The sequence below is a fragment of the Lipotes vexillifer genome, unplaced genomic scaffold (assembly GCF_000442215.2).
Source record: "Lipotes vexillifer unplaced genomic scaffold, Lipotes_vexillifer_v1.1 scaffold1600, whole genome shotgun sequence".
In the NCBI taxonomy this organism is placed as follows: domain Eukaryota; kingdom Metazoa; phylum Chordata; class Mammalia; order Artiodactyla; family Lipotidae; genus Lipotes; species Lipotes vexillifer.
Genome location: NW_006799073.1, coordinates 232,065 through 252,645, shown reverse-complemented (window position 1 = coordinate 252,645; position 20,581 = coordinate 232,065). Strand labels below are relative to the sequence as shown.

General features: G+C 39.4%; 1 protein-coding gene across 7 annotated transcripts in view; it reads right to left on the bottom strand.

Annotated features, from left to right (window-relative positions):
- Positions 1-20,581, bottom strand: part of MAPKAP1 (MAPK associated protein 1) — a 236,533-nt gene that overhangs the window by 118,151 nt on the left and 97,801 nt on the right. For all 7 annotated transcript variants that reach the window (XM_007471481.1, XM_007471480.1, XM_007471482.1 and 4 more), the window contains one exon: positions 14,783-14,955. In XM_007471481.1, the coding sequence (XP_007471543.1) occupies positions 14,783-14,955 (173 nt within the window). The remainder of the gene's footprint in view (positions 1-14,782; positions 14,956-20,581) is intronic.

Here is a 20,581-nt window from a genome sequence, read left to right as displayed (position 1 = left end):
TTATGAAAATTAATTTCACTTGCTTTTTGGAAATGTTTAAATATGTGATTACTAGAAAATTTAAAATTGTAAATGTGGCTTATATTTGTAGCTTGTATTATACATTTTTTCTGGCTTTATTAAAATATAATTCACATATAGCATTGTATAGGTTTAAGGTGTTGATACGATACACTTACGTATTACCAAATGATTACTACCAAGTAGTATTAGCCAATACTTCCATCATGGTGAGAACATTTGGCAACCTTAGCAACTTTTCAAATGTGCTGTACTCTGATCCCAAGAACTTATAACTGAAAGTTTATAACCTCTGACCAACATCTCCCCATTTCCCCCACACCCTAGGCCCTGGTAACCACCATTCTAATCTCTGTTTCTATGTGTCCACTTTTTTATATTCCACATATAAGTGACACCATACAGTATTTGTCTTTCCCTGTCTAACTTATCTCACTTAGCATCATGTCCTCAAGGTCCATCTATGTTGTTGAAAATAGCAGGATTTCCTTCTTTCTCATGGCTGAGTAATATTCCATTGTGTGTATATATACACCATTATCATCTTTATCCATTCATCCATACATGAACAGTTAGGTTGTTTCCATATCTTGGCTATCGTGAATAATGCTGCAATGAACTTGGGAGTGCAGGTATCTCTTTGTGATCCTGTTTGGATTTCCTATGGATACATACCCAGAAGTGGGATTGTTGGATCATATGGCAGTTCTACTTTTAATTTATTGAGGAACCTCCATACTGTTTTCCACAGTGCTGGTACCAAGTTCCATTCCTATCAACAGTGCACAAGGGTTCCCTTTTCTCCACGTCCTCGCCAACACTTGTTATATCTTGTCTTTTTGATGATAGTCATTCTAACAGGTGTGAAATGACTGCATTGCATTTCATTTGGACAGCACTGCTCTATAGCCATAAACTTCCACTCACTGAGCACTGCGATAATCTCCAAAGTATACTACACTAGCTTTGTATAACACAGCAAAATTCTTCAGGTTTTTAGCATCAGTACTTCACCTGTCAGTAGCCTAATGAAGAGCAATAGTAAATAAGAGACCAGTAAAATATGTTGAATGTCTAAGGGACACCTGAAAAGAAGAAGGCAAGGAATGGCTATTCTAGTGTATAATGGAGTCATAACACACGACTGAAATCTCTGCATAAAAATTAGGACTAGTCAGGGCTTCCCTGGTGGCACAGTGGTTAAGAATCCACCTGCCAAGGCACGGGACAAGGGTTCGAGCCCTGGTCCGGGAAGATCCCACACGCGGCAGAGCAACTAAGGCCGTGCGCCACAACTACTAAGCCCTCGTGCCACAACTACTGAAGCCTGCGCACCTAGAGTCCGCATTCCACAACAAGAGAAGCCACCTCAATGACAAGCCTGCGCACCACAATGAAGAGTATCCCCCGCTCGCTGCAACTAGAGAAAGCCCGCGTGCAGCAACGAAGACCCAATGCAGCCAAAAAAAAATAATAAAATAAATAAAAAATTATTAAAAAAAATTAGGACTAGTCAAAATTATTCTTAAAAATCCCTTAAATTATCTATGAAGTAAAATAAATGTGGTTTTCTGTCAAGAACAAGTGCATACCTCCCATCTCAAGTTCTTGACAGGGTAAAACCTCACTGAATTTTATTTTTTTCTCTTTTACAAATGGGTGATCCTAAAAAGATAGTGTTTCACTCTTGAATCTGGTGGAGAAATATAAATTAAGGAACGTTTTAAAAAATCTTACAGGTCAGAAATAAATGCACACAAATATAGTCAAGATCTTTGACAAAGGAACAAAGACAACTCAATGGAGAAAGGATGGTTTTTTCAACTGGATATTAAGAAGAAAAAAAAATGAAAAAAAAGAAAGAAATCTAGACACAGACCTTACACATTTCACAAAAATTAACTCTAAATGGATCAGAGACCTAAATGTAAAGCACAAAACTATGACACTTCTAGAAAATAACACAGGAGAAAAAGTAGGTAACCTTAGGTTTGGTGATGACTTTTTAGCTATAACACCAAAAGCACAATCTATGTAAAAAAACTGGTAAGCTGGAGTTCATTAACATTAAAAACTTCAGCTCTGCCAAAAATGCTGTTAAGAGAATAAAAACGTGAGCAGACACCAAAAACAATGGAAACTACGAACGTGCAGCCTGCGAAAAAGAGACCCCAAACACAGTAAGTTAAGCAAAATAAGAAGACAGAGAAATACACAGCAGGTGAAGGAACAAGGTAAAAACCCACCAGACCAAACAAATGAAAAGGAAATCGGCAGTCTACCTGAAAAAGAATTCAGAGTAATGATAGTAAAGATGATCCAAAATCTTGGAAACAGAATGGACAAAATACAAGAAACGTTTAACAAGGACCTAGAAGAACTAAAAAGTGAACAAACCATGATGAACAACACAATAAATGAAATTAAAAATTTTCTAGAAGGAATCCATAGCAGAATAACTGAGGCTGAAGAACGGATAAGTGACCTGGAAGATAAAATACTGGAAATAACTACTGCAGAGCAGAATAAAGAAAAAAGAATGAAAAGATTTGAGGACAGTCTTAGAGACCTCTGGGACAATGTTAAACGCACCAACATTCGAATTATAGGGGTCCCAGAGAAGAAGAGAAAAACAAAGAGTCTGAGAAAGTATTTGAAGAGATTATAGTTGAAAACTTCCCTAACATGGGAAAGCAAACAGTCACCCAACTCAGGGAGGACAGAGAGTCCCATACAGGATAAACCCTAGGAAAAACATACCAAGACACATATTAATCAAACTACTGAAAATTAAATATGAAGAAAAAATAATAAAAGCAGCAAGGGAAAACCAACAAATAACATACAAGGGAATGCCCATAAGGTTAACAGCTGATCTTTCAGCAGAAACTCTGCAAGCCAGAAGGGAGTGGCAGGACACATTTAAAGTGATGAAAGGGAAAAACCTACAACCAAGATTACCCTACCCAGCAAGGATCTCATTCATATTCGATGAGGAAATTAAAACGTTTACAGACAAACAAAAGCTAAAAGAATTCAGCACCACCAAACCAGCTTTACAACAAATGCTAAAGGAACTTCTCTAGGCAGTAAACACAAGAGAAGGAAAAGACCTACAATAACAAACCCAAAACAATTAAGAAAATGGGAATAGGAACATACATATCGATAACTACCTTAAATGTAAATGGATTAAATGCTCCAACCAAAAGACACAGACTGGCTGAATGGGTACAAAAACAAGCCCCATATATATGCTGTCTACAAGAGACCCACTTCAGACCTAGGGATACATATAGACTGAAAGTGAGGGGATGGTAAAAGATACGCCATGCAAATGGAAATCAAAAAGAAAGCTGGAGTAGCAATTCTCATGTCAGACAAAATAGATTTTAAAACAAAGACTATTACAAGAGACAAAGAAGGACACTACATAATGATCAAGGGATCAATCCAAGAAGAAGATATAACAACTGTAAATATTTATGCATCCAACATAGGAGCACCTCAATACATAAGGCGAATGCTAACAGCCATAAAAGGGGAAACTGACAGTAACACAATCATAGAAGGGGACTTTAACACCCCACTTTCACCAATGGACAGATCATCCAAAATGAAAATAAATAAGGAAACACAAGCTTTAAATGATACATTAAACAAGATGGACTTAATTGATATTTATAGGACATCCCATCCAAAAACAACAGAATACACTTTCTTCTCAAGTGCTCATGAAACGTTCTCCAAGATAGATCATACCTTGGGTCACAAACCAAGCCTTGGTAAATGTAAGAAAACTGAAATCGTATCAAGTATCTTTTCTGACCATAATGCTGTGAGACTAGATATCAATTACAGGAAAAAACCTGTAAAAAATACAAACACATGGAGGTTAAACAATACACTACTTACTAACCAAGAGACCACTGAAGAAATCAAAGAGGAAATAAAAAACTACCTAGAAACAAATGACAATGAAAACACGATGACCCAAAACCTATGGGATGCAGCAAAAGCAGTTCTAAGAGGGAAGTTTATAGCAATACAATCCTACCTAAAGAAATAAGAAACATCTCAAATAAACAACCTAACCTTACACCTAAAGCAATTAGAGAAAGAAGAACAAAAAAACCCCCAAAGTTAGCAGAAGGAAAGAAATCATAAAGATCAGATCAGAAATAAATGAAAAAGAAATGAAGGAAACAATAGCAAAGATCAATAAAACTAAAAGCTGGTTCTTTGAGAAGATAAACAAAATTGATAAACTGCTTGCTTGACTCATCAAGATAAAAAGGGAGAACACTCAAATCAATAGAATTAGAAATGAAAAAGAATAACTGACACTGCAGAAATACAAAGGATCATGAGAGATTTACTACAAGCAACTCTATGCCAATAAAATGGACAAATTCTTAGAAAATCACAACCTTCTGAGACTAAACCAGGAAGAAATAGAAAATATAAACAGACCAATCACAAGCACTGAAAATTGAGACTGTGATTAAAAATCTTCCAACAAACAAAAGCCCAGGACCAGATGGCTTCACAGGCAAATTCTATCAAACATCTAGAGAAGAGCTAACACCTATCCTTCTCAAACTCTTGGGAAGAACACTCCCAAACTCATTCTATGAGGCCACCATCACCCTGATACCAAAACCAGACAAAGATGTCACAAAGAAAGAAAACTATAGGCCAATATCACTGATAAACATAGATGCAAAACTCCTCAACAAAATACTAGCAAACAGAATCCAGCAGCACATTAAAAGGATCATACACCATGAACAAGTGGGGTTTATCCCAGGAATGCAAGGATTCTTCAATGTACGCAAATCAATGTGATACACCATATTAACAAACTGAAGTAGGAAAACCATATGATCATCTCAATAGATGCAGAAAAAGCTTTCGAAAAAATTCAACACCCATTAATGATCAAAATCCTGCAGAAAGTAGGCACAGAGGGAACTTACCTCAACATAATAAAGGCCATATATGACAGACCCACAGCCAACATCATTCTCAGTGGTGGAAAACTGAAACCATTTCCACTAAGATCAGGAACAAGACAAGGCGGCGCACTCACACCACTCTTATTCAACATAGTTTTGGAAGTTTTAGCCACAGCAATCAGAGAATAAAAAGAAATAAAAGGAATCCAAATCAGAAAAGAAGTAAAGCTGTCACTGTTTGCAGATGACATGATACTATACATAGAGAATCCTAAAGATGCTACCAGAAAACTACTAGAGCTAATCAATGAATCTGGTAAAGTAGCAGGATACAAAATTAATGCACAGAAATCTCTTGCATTCCTACACACTAATGATGAAAAATGTGAAAGAGAAATTAAGGAAACGGTCCCATTTACCAATGCAACAGAAAGAATAAAATACCTAGGAATAAATCTACCTAAGGAGACAAAAGACCTGTATGCAGAAAACTACAAAACACTGATGAAAGAAATTAAAGATGATACAAACAGATGGAGAGCTATACCATGTTCTTGGATTGGAAGAATCAACACTGTGAAAATGACTATACTACCCAAAGCAATCTACAGATTCAATGCAATCCCTATCAAACTACCAATGGCATTTTTCACAGAACTAGAAGAAAACATTTCACAATTTGTATGGAAACACAAAAGACCCCGAATAACCATAGCAATCTTAAGAAAGAAAAACGGAGCTAGAGGAATCAGGCTCCCTGACTTCAGACTCTACTACAACACTACAGTAATGAAGACAGTATGGTACTGGTACAAAAACAGAAATAAATCAATGGAACAGGACAGAAAGCCCATAGATAAACCCCCACACATATGGTCACCTTATTTTTGATAAAGGAAGCAAGACTATACAATGGAGAAAAGACAGTGTCTTCAATAAGTGGTTCTGGGAAAACTGGACAGCTACATGTAAAAGAATGAAATTAGAGCACTTCCTAACACCACACACAAAAATAAACTCAAAATGGATTAAAGACCTAAATGGAAGGCCAGACACTATAAAACTCTTAGAGGAAAACATTTGGCACAACACTCTATGACATAAATCACAGCAAGATGCTTTTTGACCCACCTCCTAGAGAAACGGAAATAAAAACAAAAATAAACAAATGGGACCTAATGAAACTTCAAAGATTTGCACAGCATAGGAAACCATAAACAAGAGAAAAGACCACCCTCAGAATGGGAGAAAATATTTGCAAATGAAGCAACTGACAAAGGATTAATCTCCAACAGTGACAAGCAGCTCATGCAGCTCAATATCAAAAAAACAAACAACCCAATCCAAAAATGGGCAGATCATCTAAACAGACATTTCTCCAAAGAAGATATACAGATTGCCAACAAACACATGAAAAAATGCTCAACATCACTAATCATTAGAGAAATGCAAATCAAAACTACAATGAGGTATCACCTCACACCAGTCAGAATGGTCAGAATGGCCATCATCAAAAAATCTACAAACAGTAAATGCTGGAGCGGGTGTGGAGAAAAGGGAACCCTCTTCAACTGCTGGTGGGAATGTAAACTGATACAGCCACTATGGAGAACAGTATGGAGGTTCCTTAAAAAACTAAAAACAGAACTACCATATGACCCAGCAATCACACTACTGGGCATATACCCTGAGAAAACCATAATTCAAAAAGAGTCATGTACCACAATGTTCTTTGCAGCACTATTTACAACAGCCAGGACACGGAAGCAACCTAAGTGTCCATCGACAGATGAATGGATAAAGAAGATGCGGCACATATATACAGTGGAATATGACTCAGCCATAAAAAGAAATGAAATTGAGTTATTTGTAGTGAGGTGGATGGACCTAGAGTCTGTCATACAGAGTGAAGTAAGTCAGAAAGAGAAAAACAAACACCACATGCTAACATATATATATGGAATCTAAAAAAAAAAAATGGTTCTAAAGAATCTAAGGGCAGGACGGGAATAAAGATGCGGACGTAGAAAATGGAGTTGAGGACACGCGGAGGGGGAAGGGTAAGCTGGGACGAAGTTAGAGACTGGCATGGACTTATATATACTACCAAATGTAAAAGAGATAGCTAGTGGGAAGCAGCCACATAGCACAGGGAGATCAGCTCGGTGCTTTATGACCATCTAGAGGGGTGGGATAGGGAGGGTGGGAGGGAGATGCAAGAGGGAGGAGATATGGGGATATATGTATATGTATAGCTGATTCACTTTGTTATAAAGCAGAAACTAACACACCATTGTAAAGCAATTATACTCCAATAAAGATGTTAAAAAAAAAAAAAAAGAAGCAACCAAGCTATCCTTCAGCAGGTGAATGGAAAAACTGTGGTATATCCATAGAATGGAGTATTAGTCACCATATGAAATATGAGCTATCAAGCCAGAAAAAGACATGAAGGAACCTTAAACACATACTGCTAAGTGAAAGAAGCCAGTCTGAAAAGGCTACATATGGAATGATTCCAAGTAGCCTACATTATGGAAAATGCAAAACTACAGAGACAGTAAAAAGATGAGTGGTTGCCAGAGGTGAGAGGAGTGAGATGAATAAATAGAACACAGGGCATTTTTACCCTGGTGAAACCATTCTGTACGATACAATAATTAGAATTGTACAATACACAAAGTGTACCTAATGTAAACTGCTGACTTTAATCATAATGTATCAGTATATGTTCAACAATTGTAACAAATGTACCACACTAGTGCAAGATGCCACTAATAGGGAAAAATGAGAGGCAGGAAGGAGATAATGTGGGAACTTTATAATTTCTGGGCAATTTTTCTGTAAATCTAAAACTGCCCTAAAAAATAAAGTCTATTAAAGAGATTTAAAGGTAACCGGCTTTAGAACTGTAAAAAAATTCGAAATAGAAAATAAAGAAAACAAAGAAAGCATAAAAAACAAAGCTTAAAACAAGTAGACTAGGCTTCCCTGGTGGTGCAGTGGTTGAGAATCTGCCTGCTAATGCAGGGGACACGGGTTTGAGCCCTGGTCTGGGAAGATCCCACATGCCACGGAGCGACTGGGCTCGTGAGCCACAACTACTGAGCCTGCGCAGCTGGAGCCTGTGCTCCGCAACCAGAGAGGCCACGATAGTGATAGGCCCACGCACCTGCTTGCCACAACTAGAGAAAGCCCTTGCACAGAAACGAAGACCCAACACAGCCAAAATAAATAAATTAATTAATAATTAAAAAAACAAAACAAAACAAGTAGACTAACATGAAACCAACATGTCAGTAGTTATAATAAATGTTAGTAAGATAAACTTCCCTATGAAAAGACAGTGACTTAGACTGGGCCAAAAAGGAAAAACCTCACAAAGGTATTCAACATAGCTAAAACAAAATGGCAAAGGTAAAAGGCTGAACAAAGATACACTGGAGAAGTACAAAGAAGAACAGTAGAAAAAATAGCTCATTGTTACTGAAATAAAGAAAAAGGCAGGGCACAATACATAAACAAAACAAATCGGACTGTTTTACATTGAAAAAGGTACAACTCCCAATAAAAATATGAAATGCATGAATCTTTTTGTGCACTGATATATATATATATATATATATAAGTGGAAACCGCTGAAATCTCAGGAGAAAAATCACACACACACACACAGGAAACTTAATTCATTTCTCTGAATCATTCATGGACCAAAAATAGTCAAAAACTGTTAAGAACATAATAGTAATTAAAAATGCTGATTTAATAAGTATATATTGAATTCTGTAACCTATAGAGAATAATTTATCCAGAATCTGTAGAATATTTATAAAACATTACTATACAGTAGGCCTCCCAAATATAGATAAATCTCTAAGCACAAATTTTATAGGGCACATTTTCTGGTCAACATTCAATAAACATAAATCTACGTAACAAAGTCAAAATTTACATATTCAACTACCTAGAGACTGAAATGATTTCATTTAGCTTCTTCCAAATAGATTTTAGTTTCCTCCAAAATCAGTGCACCAAAATAAGCAGGAAATTATCTTAAATACCACACTTCAGTCCTGCTCAAGAATTAACAAGTGTTAAGAGTCAAGGAAGCCAAGAATTCCAGCCAATTCTCCATTCCTTCCCAGAGGCCACAGCCTACTTCCGTAGACATTTTTCAAGGCACAGAGACAGGAGAACAACCTTCTCAAATAAATAATTTTCTTGAAAATAAAGGAAAGCTCTCCCATTCATCTAGCAATTTGCCCCACTGTGAATGAAGAGCTCTTCCACAGGGCCAACCCACTGGAAAAGATCAAGTAAGGATCTATTCCAACACTTAAGCACAAACAAGCTAGAAAGAAAATAAACCTGTACTTCACTTCCTGACAGGAAGAGATCCCAGGTATTTACTTTATAGACTGTCTTATATCAAACAGAACTGAGAAATCCACTATCACATAAGAGGTGCAAAAAAATTGCAAAAGACCATGGTCAACGTAATTTTGTAATTCAACATACACTTACAGAGCAACTGTTTTAAAATGTCAGCATGCTAGGTACACTCAGGAATATAAATCTTAATAAGATACACTCAACTTCAAAGGTTTACAAACTAGTACAAGAAATAATCTCTATTTGGGGGGTTCAGAATTGGTAATTAAATTGTTTGAATCTTCCTTCGCCTTACTAATTTTTGGTCTGCTTTGTTTATCAGTTTCTGATAGCAGGTATTGAAATTTCCTGTTCTGACTGTGGATCAGTCAAGGATGCTCCTTAAAATTACCTTAAAATATTCTGAGACTATGTTGCTAGATGCATACACAGTCAGAATTATTATATTATCTTGGTGGGCTATTCCTTTTTTCATTATGTAGTTTACCAAAATATCCCTATTGATGTTGTTTTTGCCTTAAATTCTACTGTTTGACTCACTGCCACCCTCCTCCCCAACCCCCTTTTGCCAGGTGGAGCTGAAGACTCTGACCCATGGGAAAGGAGATGGCAGAATGTCTGCTTGACAGCTTTTGGACTGAGAAGGAAATAAGATTCTGTTTTTCTTTTTTCTAATTAAAAACAGATTTTTAAAAAATGTATTTAATTTATTTATTTTTGGCTGTACTGGGTCTTCCTTGCTGCACGTGGGCTTTCTCTAGTTGTGGCGAGCGGGGGCTACTCTTCATTGAGGTGCGCAGGCTTCTCACTGCAGTAGCTTCTCTTGTTGCGGAGCACGGGCTCCAGTATTTGTGGCACACGGGACCAGTATTTGTGGCTCGCGGGCTCTAGAGTGCAGGCTCAGTAGTTGTGGCGCATGGGCTTAGCTGCTCCGCAGCACGTGGGATCTTCCCAGACCAGGGCTCGAACCTGTGTCCCCTGCATTGGCAGGTGGATTCTTAACCACTGCGCCACCAGGGAAGCCCCAAGGATCTTTTGTAAAACAAAGGTTTTTAATTTTGATGAAGTCCAATTTATCTTTTTTTTTTCTACTGTGGATCATGCTTTTAGTGTCATGTATAGGAACTCTTCATCTAGCCCTCAGTCCCAAAGATGTTTTCCTTTGTTTTCTTCTAAAAGCTCTATGGTTTTACATTTTACATTTAAGCTGCAGTTTCACTTTGAGTTAATTTTATACAACGCACGCGGTTTAGGTTGTAGTTTATTTTTTTGGCTTATGGATGTCCAACTGCCCAGCATCATTTGTTGAAAAGTCTATCCTTGCACCACTTAATTTGTATGTGCTTTTAATACGAAGACTCATTCTTATCTGCCTTCAATTCTGGGAAATTCTCTGGCATTAGCTCTTCAAATATTGTTTCCCTGCTGTTCCCTCTATTCTTTGCTTCACATATGGGAGGCTCTCTATCTTTCCCCCATGTCTCTTAACTTACCTTTCCTTCTTTGTATCTCTTTGTATCTTTGTGTTGCATCCTGAGTTGCATTCATTAGTACTATCTTTCAATTCATTTCCTCTTTAGCTGGGCCCAGTCTAAAGCTTATCCAACATACTTTTTTTTTTAACTTTCATAACTGCATTTTATATTTCCAGAACTTTTAATTGGCTCTTTTCTAAATCCACCTCTTGATTCTCATCTGCTCAGTTTTGTTTCACAATTTCCCAGAAGTTTACCCATGGGTGTTATTCCTTCATCATTTTGATGAATTTAAATATATTTATTTGAAATTTATTTTCAGATTGCTTTATTATAATTTTGTTGGGTGTGAATTTTTCTCCGGATTATTGTCTTTCTTTCTCAGTGCTAGTTATACTGGTTTGCTTTGGAATTTTAATTTGCTAGCTCTTCTTGAATAGGAATGCTTCCTCTCTTTTTCTCTCTCCCTTTCTTCCTCTCTCACGCCTCCCTGTCTAATGCCACTGTCTTCCATCTTCATCAAAGCAGAGACCTCCAGTCTAGAGCCAGGTCTTACACTGGCAGCTCAGGGTTCCTATCCTTCGGTGATACTAGGGACACTAGGGATATCATAAACCCAGTCACATCATGGCCAGGTCCTGGTCACACTGCTATCTTATTCCCCTGCCACCCCAGAAACACAACTTGAAACGAGCCACAGACCCAGGCAGCTTTGTTCAGTTTCTTTTCATAGGCAGGACAATCCCACCCCAGCTCCTAGTTTCCAGCAGTGAGACTTCCTCTAGTCCCCATCCAGGTATGAACTTCCTTTGGTCCCTATACCCTCAAGCAGCGTTTCCCACTTTTTTTGACATCTTGGGATACTTAGAAAATAACAGCATCTGTATGGCACACAGATAGATGGATGACTCTGTTCCCTACCCAGAAATGATGGCTGGAGGCTCTGACTACCCTCAGACCACCTAGTTGCCCTGAAGCCTGAGAAAAATCAATATTTCACATACTGGTAAACTCATTCACAGCATGTTCCTTTAGAAGTAATGCTCTAAAAGAATCAACTCCCAGCACACTCTGCCTATTTCTGAACTTGGTTCTGTTCCTAGTCCACAGGATGGTTAACTGGTTATTAAAATACAAGTATAGGGCTTCCCTGGTGGCGCAGTGCTTGAGGGTCCGCCTGCCGATGCAGGGGACGTGGGTTCGTGCCCCGGTCTGGGAGGATCCCACATGCCACAGAGCGGCTGGGCCCATGGACCATGGCTACTGGGCCTGTGTGTCCGAAGCCTATGCTCCGCAACGGGAGAGGCTGTGGCGGTGAGAGGCCTGCGTACCGCAAAAAAAACCCAAAAAACAAAAAACAAACAAAAAAAAGTATGTCAACAACATACTCCATTTATCATTACTATGTATTTGAAGCAGAATATAGAATTTAAAGCATGAATTTAAAGGGTCATCATAACAACAAGTCCGTGCTTTTCCCTCTGTTTAGAGCACCCTCCTCTCAACTTCTCTGCATCACCTTTTCCTACTCCTTCAGGTTTCAGTTTAGATGTCACTTAAGCAAGGTTGCTTTTCATGACTCCAGTCTCACCACCAAGTATGGGGTCAGATCTTCTCAGGATTTTGTGTGCTACTGTACTGGATTATTATAGTATTGTATTATCATTGCCTACTGTATTGTATTATCATTGTCTAGTGTATTGTGTTATTATTGCCTATTATTATTACCTTTGACAATAACCTCCTTGATTGCATAAACTGCCTTTTTCACTTCTGTATTTCCAGATCTAGCACAGTGCCTGTACTAAGCATGAACTCAATAAATATTTTAATATCACCTATAACAGAGTTCCATGGTAAGGACTATAATGTAATAGTGAAGAGTGGGGCTCTTGAGTCAGAAATTCCTGGGTTTAACAAATAACAAATGTTGACAAGGATGTGGAGAAAAGGGAACCCTCCTACGCTGTTGGTGGGAATGTAAATTGGTGCAGCCACTGTGGAAAACAGTATGGAGGTTTCTCAAAAACCTAAAAATAGAACTACCATATGATCCAGCAATTCCACTCCTGGGTATATATCCGAAAAATAAAACACTAATTCGAAAAGATACATGTGCTCCAGTGTTCAAAGCAGCACAATTTACAACTGCCAAGACATGGAAACAACTTAAGTGTGCATCAACAGATGAATGAATAAAGAAGATGTGGTATACATATGCACAATGGAATACTACTCAGCCGTAAAAAAGAGTAAAATTGTGCCATTGGCAGCAACATGGATGGACTTGGAGGGCATTATGCTAAGTGAAATAAGTCAGAGAAAGACAAATACTATATGCTATCACTTATATGTGGAATCTAAAAAATACAACAAACTAGTGAATAAAACAAAAAAGAAGCAAACTTACAGATATAGAGAGCAAACGTTACCAGTGGGGAGAGGGAAGGAGGGGCAATATAGGGGAAGGGAGAAAAAAGGGTTATGGAATTATATGAAATCACGTGTGTGAAACGTTTGGAAACTGTAAAGCACTACAGAATTTAAATAATCGTTCATTCAATTAAAAAAAAAAATCCTGGGTTTAAATACCAGTTCTACCACTTACTGTGTAATTTAGAAAAGTTACTTAGCCTCTCTACACTTTAGTTTCCTCATCTGTAAAATGTATGTCACAGTTCAACTCCTATTACTCGCTATGTAACCCTGGGCAAGTTCCTTTGCCTCTCTTGGTTTCGGTTACTGCATCAAGCAGTGTTCTAAGGATTAACTCAGACAACATACATCAAGTAACTAGCACCTGCTTGTTTCCACTTCACGCTGAAAAGGGACAACACCATAGCTCAGCCTTGAGCACAGCTACAGACTCAACCCTTTTCTGAGCCTACGTGGTATCCTGGTTGAAAAGGCTTTCTATTGCCATAGGAGCAATAAGGATTATCTTCATATCCACAATTTTTTCAGGCAAAGTGGAGGGCAATGTCAATGAGAACCTGAAAGAATAATTTTAAGTACAAATTTAATGTACCTAAAGGAAACACACACACACACACACACACCCCTAACAGACTGGACCATTCTAACTCAAAATGTGAGAAGAGAAAGCCTCCATGAGAATCCATTTCCAAAATGAAGGCATCCACTACATTTAGCTGTATCCCAAACCCTACTGCTGGGAAGGGCACATAAAACTAGGAGAGGATGCCTGTCAGATAAGAAATTCAAGTATGGGAGAACTAATGCAGCAAACCACTATAAAGTTCAAGTTATGATGTACAGATAATAGAGACTCTACTTTCAAGCACTACATTTTTAATATAATAGTTTAATGAGGAATAGAGTCTAGTAATTGAGAGAAAAATTGGTCACTGACTGATAATAAAGAAAACTGTAATTCAGACCAAAAGGAAATAAAGTAATAATCTTGGCATCAAGCAGACTGGAAAACAAATTCTGATTCTGTCATCTCCCACTGGTGTAAACTTCAGCAAATAACAACTCTCTGATCCTGAGCTTCCTCCTCTGCAAAATGAGGATCATGATGCTCACCTCACAGGAAGCGGGAGAATTAAATGAGAAATCAGGTATGAAGTGCCCAGCACCATGCCCAAATCATGATTGGTGCTCAACAAACACTAGTTCCCTCCACTACTGCCCGTGCTCCTTTTATCAGCAAGCATCATAAAAGGGTTTGGATCCTGCTAAAATGCATTTCCTCATGTCTGGATTCACAAACTTATCAGTCTGTTTGCAAGCAAACTCTCTGAGATAAGCCTGAGTTACACAGGCCCAAGATCTGGTGAGCAACCTGACCTGGATCAGTGTGGACGTCTGGCTCCCAGGCCAAAGCCTAGAAAGACTGACCGGGCCCAGAATGCAGCATGGGTGGCCAGGAGACAGCCAGAGACTAGAGCAGCCAAAAAGAGGGAGGATTACTTGAGCTTCGGCTCCCGTCCTTCGCTTGTGTACTGCCAACAGATGAGCCCGATCAGATCCTGTACCCTGGCGCTGGCCATTGTCACCACGGTCATTGGCAGCAGTCTGTCCTGGCTTGAGTGCAGGGGGAGGTAGACATCGATCTTCTTGGTTGCTGTTGTGCCTACATGACCCTGTGGACAGAGCACAGGCATGAGGGTAAAGCGCACAGTTCCGGTCATGCAGACCCTACTGAGCTACAACGACTGCCCTCCAGGGCCTGTGTTCTCATCCTTTTCGCACAGGGCCTGTGTTCTCATCCCTTTTGCACATACCAGTGTATGAGCCTGGGGTGGTCCCAAAGTGGAAACATTGCCTAGTTTTAAGGGTTTTTTTTCTTCTTTAATTTTAACTTTCTAATGTTCTAATGGACCCAGCTCTGCCAGCAGTAAGGTAAATGAGCACTACGACTAAAATAAACAAATCAGAGTGGTGAGCAGACCTAATGTTTGGTGTCAGGAGATTTGCTTTGTTATTTATTCAGTGTGACCTTGGAAAAGTCATCATCAGACCTTGGCATACACTGCCCTCCCTGAAAACTGCCATACCACTCCTTGAGACCTTGGGATAAGCTGCCATATTCTCCGAGGAAACATTGAGCAGTACTGGAACCAGGCGCTTGCCTTCTCAGAGACGATGGGGGGCTAATTCCATTATGCAGTACATCTGTTACTTCACTCATCTGAACTAAAGTTCAAGGGTCTCTGGTCTTATTACTGCCCTAATCACTATACTCACACTGATCTACATGTCCCTAATCCCTCCCACACACCTCTTTCTCCTCCCTCCCAAACCCTCCACTCCCCTCTGGAACTCCTGCACTAATCAGCAAACTTCCATACATCATTACTTTTTTTTTTTTCAGCGGTACACGGGCCTCTCACTCTTGTGGCCTCTCCTGTTGCGGAGCACAGGCTCTGGACGCGCAGGCTCAGTGGCCATGGCTCACGGGCCCAGCCGCTCCGCGGCACGTGGCATCTTCTTGGACCAGGGCACGAACCCGTGCCCCCTGCGTCGGCAGGCGGACTCCCAACCACTGCGCCACCAGGGAAGCCCCATCATTACTTCTTTTTAAAAAACATTTCCTCCACCTTTTTGCCTTAACTGAAACCTGATGATCATGAGGATACTACTTCCTCTGCTGTCCAGAAGACTGTTTTGCTTTGTTCTTTTTAACCCCCAAATCCTTAAGGCCAGGAGGTGGAGTAGGTATTCTTGTTCCTGTTACTTCCATACTATTAATTCTCCTTTCTTACAAAATCCCCTGTTCCTTTGAGACCCAAGCCATCCAACTACACCATCTTCTCCCTCTCCTTTTCTGTTACCCACCAACCTTTCTTTGGTCTTTCTCCTCCCTCACTGAAGGCCTGAGCTCTTGGCTCACAGTCTTTCGCACCCCAATTCCTGTCACCATTCTTGGCAATTTCATCTAAAAGAACAATCTGTCCAATATGGAAGTGTCTCAATCCCTAGACCACATCATCCCCAGTGCCTTTTCATCCACCACCTCAAATCACTCATTGTGGTGGGTACACCAGAGATTTGCACTAACTCCAAAATCTCAAGTTAGAACATCCACTCACTGAATACACTTTTTAAAATAATTTTACTTTTGTTTATTTGTTTTTAAATTTTGGCCGCACCATGCAGCTTGCAGGATCTCAGTTCCCGGACCAGGGATTGAACCCGGGCCATGGCAGTCAAAGCGCCGAATCCTTACCACTAGATCACAGGGTTAAAACCTGAATACACTTCAATATACCTCTACTTCATCTGTTCAAGTAGTCCCTCAAATTCTCCAACCTATAATCTGCTGAACCACCACCTTTTAATTATCTTTCAGTCACCCTTACTTCCCAATGCCACCCTCCAGATTACATGAGCCATTATAATCGTTCCTTTGCAAATACAGTTTTAATACTCTCTTCCTCCATTGGACACAATTCACAGAACCCCAATCTTGTATGAACCCAACCCTCTGCATTGCCCAGCTAAACATCACTGGAGAAAAATCATATAACTGTACAGATTGAGTTTACTTTAAATTCATGATGATAAACCTCAAACAGACACTCAACACTGTATAGCAAGCCTATTGTATCTCCTGATCCAACCTGCACCCCACCTGAGACCACTAGTGCATACTTTTGCTTCTCTCCTCAAACTTCCCATGAACCTCACCTCTTGACCTTCAGCTCCTGTCCTTCCCTCGTGTATTGCCAACAGATGAAAAATACTGTGGACCCTTGAACAACACAGGTTTGAACTGCGAGGGTCCACTTCCACGTGAATTTTTTTCACTTGATATGGGCTACAGTACTATAGGATCCACAGTTTGTTGGATCTGTGGATACCAAACTGCAGCATCAAATTTGATCATGTTATACTCCTGTTGAAATTCCTTCAGTGAGTGGCTCCTATGATGCTTTGAATAAAATCCAAATTCCATGCAGTGTGCAACAAAGCGCTGCGTGATGTGTCCCCTGCCTAGCCCTCCAACATCCTCTACTGCCACTCTCCCCCCACCCCCCAACCCTGCGCTTCAGCTACACCAGCCTTCTAGAAGTGCCCTGAATGTGTGTACATTGCCTGCTTCTTCCCCTTTTAAGGCCATAGCAAGTGCTATTGCTAGATTCACGTATCTAGAAGGCTCTTTCTCATGATTTCTGCATCCTCTATTATTTGGCCTCGGGCAGATTACTTAACTCTCTGTTCTTCCATGTCCTCATACATAAAATGATAATAATAGGACGTGCTATCTATCAGAGGACTGACTCTTGTGAGGATTATTATTATTGTTATTGTTATTCAAGGCTCAGCTCATATGACCCCTCCTCAGAGAAACCTCCACTGATAATCCTATAGAAAGAAGACCCTTCCACAGTTATCCTCTCACACATATCCTGTTCATTTCCTTCATAGCACTTAACAATCTGATATTATATATTTATTTATGTACATCTTCAGTGTATGCCTTCCCCACTAGCCTCTGAGCTTCCATGAGGGGAATCATAATAACGTCTGCTTTGTTTACTGCTCTATACACAATGGCTAGCACTGTGCCTTGCGCACAGAAGACTCTCCAAAAAAAAAATCTGTTGAACTACAGAATGAATGCATGAATGAGTCAAATGTCTACTGGGACACATGGTAGGAACTCAATAAATGTTAGTTTCTTCCATCCATCTCACTTGCCCTTTTCTATGGGTCTGTTTCCTGATAGCAGATGGAGATGGAGGGACTTGAGCAATCAAGTGGTTCCTTAACACTCTATACAGAATTCTATCGATCTAATAAGGTGGGAAAAAATATCAGAACTAGGGTAAGGAAATACATAAAATCAGTTTAAAAAACATTTTTAGAGAGATTCCACTTCTCAACCCAGCATCTAATATTAGATCCACCGGGGTTTTGTTTTGTTTTGTTTTGTTTTAACTGAGTCTTCTATGTTATAAAGCAAATAATAAAAAAGTAGTTCTCCTACATAATGCTCTCTCCCTATCCCTCTCATGCATCCACATGCGTGCGTGCGCGCGCACACACACACACGAGTGCGCGCGCGTGTATTTTTCAGCTTGGAAGTAGTAACTCCAAGGACTAGAAAAGATGTCTCTAAACAGCAAGTGTTTTGATCCTGTCAGGCAGTCAAAAGGTTAAAATTAAAACAGTGGCAATCTTTCTGAAGTGGGTTTATAGCCCTCTTACCACTCTTCTCAACCTTAATTTTCAGAACCCTAATTGCTATCACTGCTCTCTCTTCTTATTTCTGTTTATTCCTCCTCCTCCTTCTGAAGAAGTGGAGCTGAGGGGCTATAGGAATCACAATATCTAAAGATACAAAGATTCAATGAAATGACAAATGTGAATGTACTTTGCAAACTATAAAGTGCTTTAGAAATGCAGCACAGTACACTAGAAAAGACCTAAGTTTTATAATCAGACCCATTTCTATTACTCAAGTCTATTACAAGGTCACATGAGGCCCAAGATGTAAGCTATAGGAGCCCTAATAATAATACCTATTATTATAACAAAAGCTAACATTTATTTAGAGCTAAATAAACTCTGCTAAATGTCTGCCTAAGTTATCTCATTTAATTTTCACAATCACTATAAGAGGGAGGGTTCTATCATTACCCTCATAAAATAAATGATAAAACTAAGGCTTATAAGACTACAGTCATCTGCTCAAGATCTCATAACCAAAGTGAAGAGCCGGGACTCAAAGCCATGTCTGTCTGACTCAAAGGCCTCTACTTTAAACATCAACACCTTCTTTCACTAAAGTTATCCTAAATATAATCAATTCCCACTCTCCAAGGCTTGAAAATCATCTCCCCCTCCTTCTCACAAACATGCCAACAGCACTGCCTAAAGCAGTCTCCGACAGAAGGAGCACTCTGAGGGGCTCCCCAAGGAGAACCGGTAAGGATTGAGACTCCAGAGATCATTGCCACTGTCAGCTGACTGCAGGGAAGTCACCACTGTTTAGGAAATGAAAGCAGATAGTTATATGGTACTCCTACGCATCCCTTTACCCTCTTCATTTCATAGTGAAATAGCAAGTGTGGGGAAAACTATGAGAATAAATATGGCAGATACTTATTAAATGAATGAAGCATTTTATTTTTTTAATCTTCTAATTCCATCTTGAGGCACTGATGACAGCAGAAAAGTGCCTTGCACAAACCTTGAAATAATATATTTTTTAATAAGGAGCCTCTTCTGAAACAACTCAAAAGGTGGTGGCAGTTAGCTCTATCTAATAGTCCCTGTGTTGCAATATTTAGAGAGAATCATCTAAAACATAAAACAATCCATCAATATAATAGAAAGTAATTAACTTATTTAAAAAAAAGTGACCAAAGAATTAAAAGTATTCATCACACATCAAGGCAAGCAATATTCCAAAGAGTAACATCTAACTATTAAAAAGCAACCAGCAATAAACAAAGATCATATACAGTTTCACTGCATGGCAATTTATGTGTTCCACAGAATTGGGGAAATGGAGACATAATTAGAGCACAAGGAAAGGGCCACCACAGAGACAGGGAAAACTGGTTTAGCTCCATCTTTCCCAATCACTCATGCATTCAACAAACACCCACTGAAACACCATATTGGGCTCTGAAGACAAAATTAAGTAAGACAAAATGCAGACCTTCATCAAATTCATGGTCTGTTGAAGGTCTATACTGTACATTGTGATCAAAGCTTTAAGAGGGAAGTACAGGCTATTACAAGAGCTCAGAAACAACCCAGACTAAAGGGGGTTGGAAAAGGCCTCCCAGATAAAAAAATAAAAAATAAAACACTTACCCTTCCATCCAATAGAACCACTAACCCAAGGAAAAGACACTTACTGTATTTAAACACCTTCTATACCAATATACAAAAAAGTGAATATGAGTTCTCCCTGAGACAAAGGATTATGAGCATTTAATTTTAATTTTCTGCTTTATATTTTTCTGCACTTTCTATACTAAGCATGTTATTACTTTTATAATTAGAAATAAAATAGTAAATATTATAATTGAATAACAAAAAAGGAGATAAAAAGAACTACTGGGCTTCCCTGGTGGCGCAGTGGTTGAGAGTCCATCTGCCGATGCAGGGGACGCAGGTTCGTGCCCAGGTCCGGGAAGATCCCACGTGCCGCGGAGCGGCTGGGCCCATGAGCCATGGCCGCTGAGCCTGCACATCCGGAGCCTGTGCTCCGCAACGGGAGAGGCCACAACAGTGAGAGGCCCGCGTACC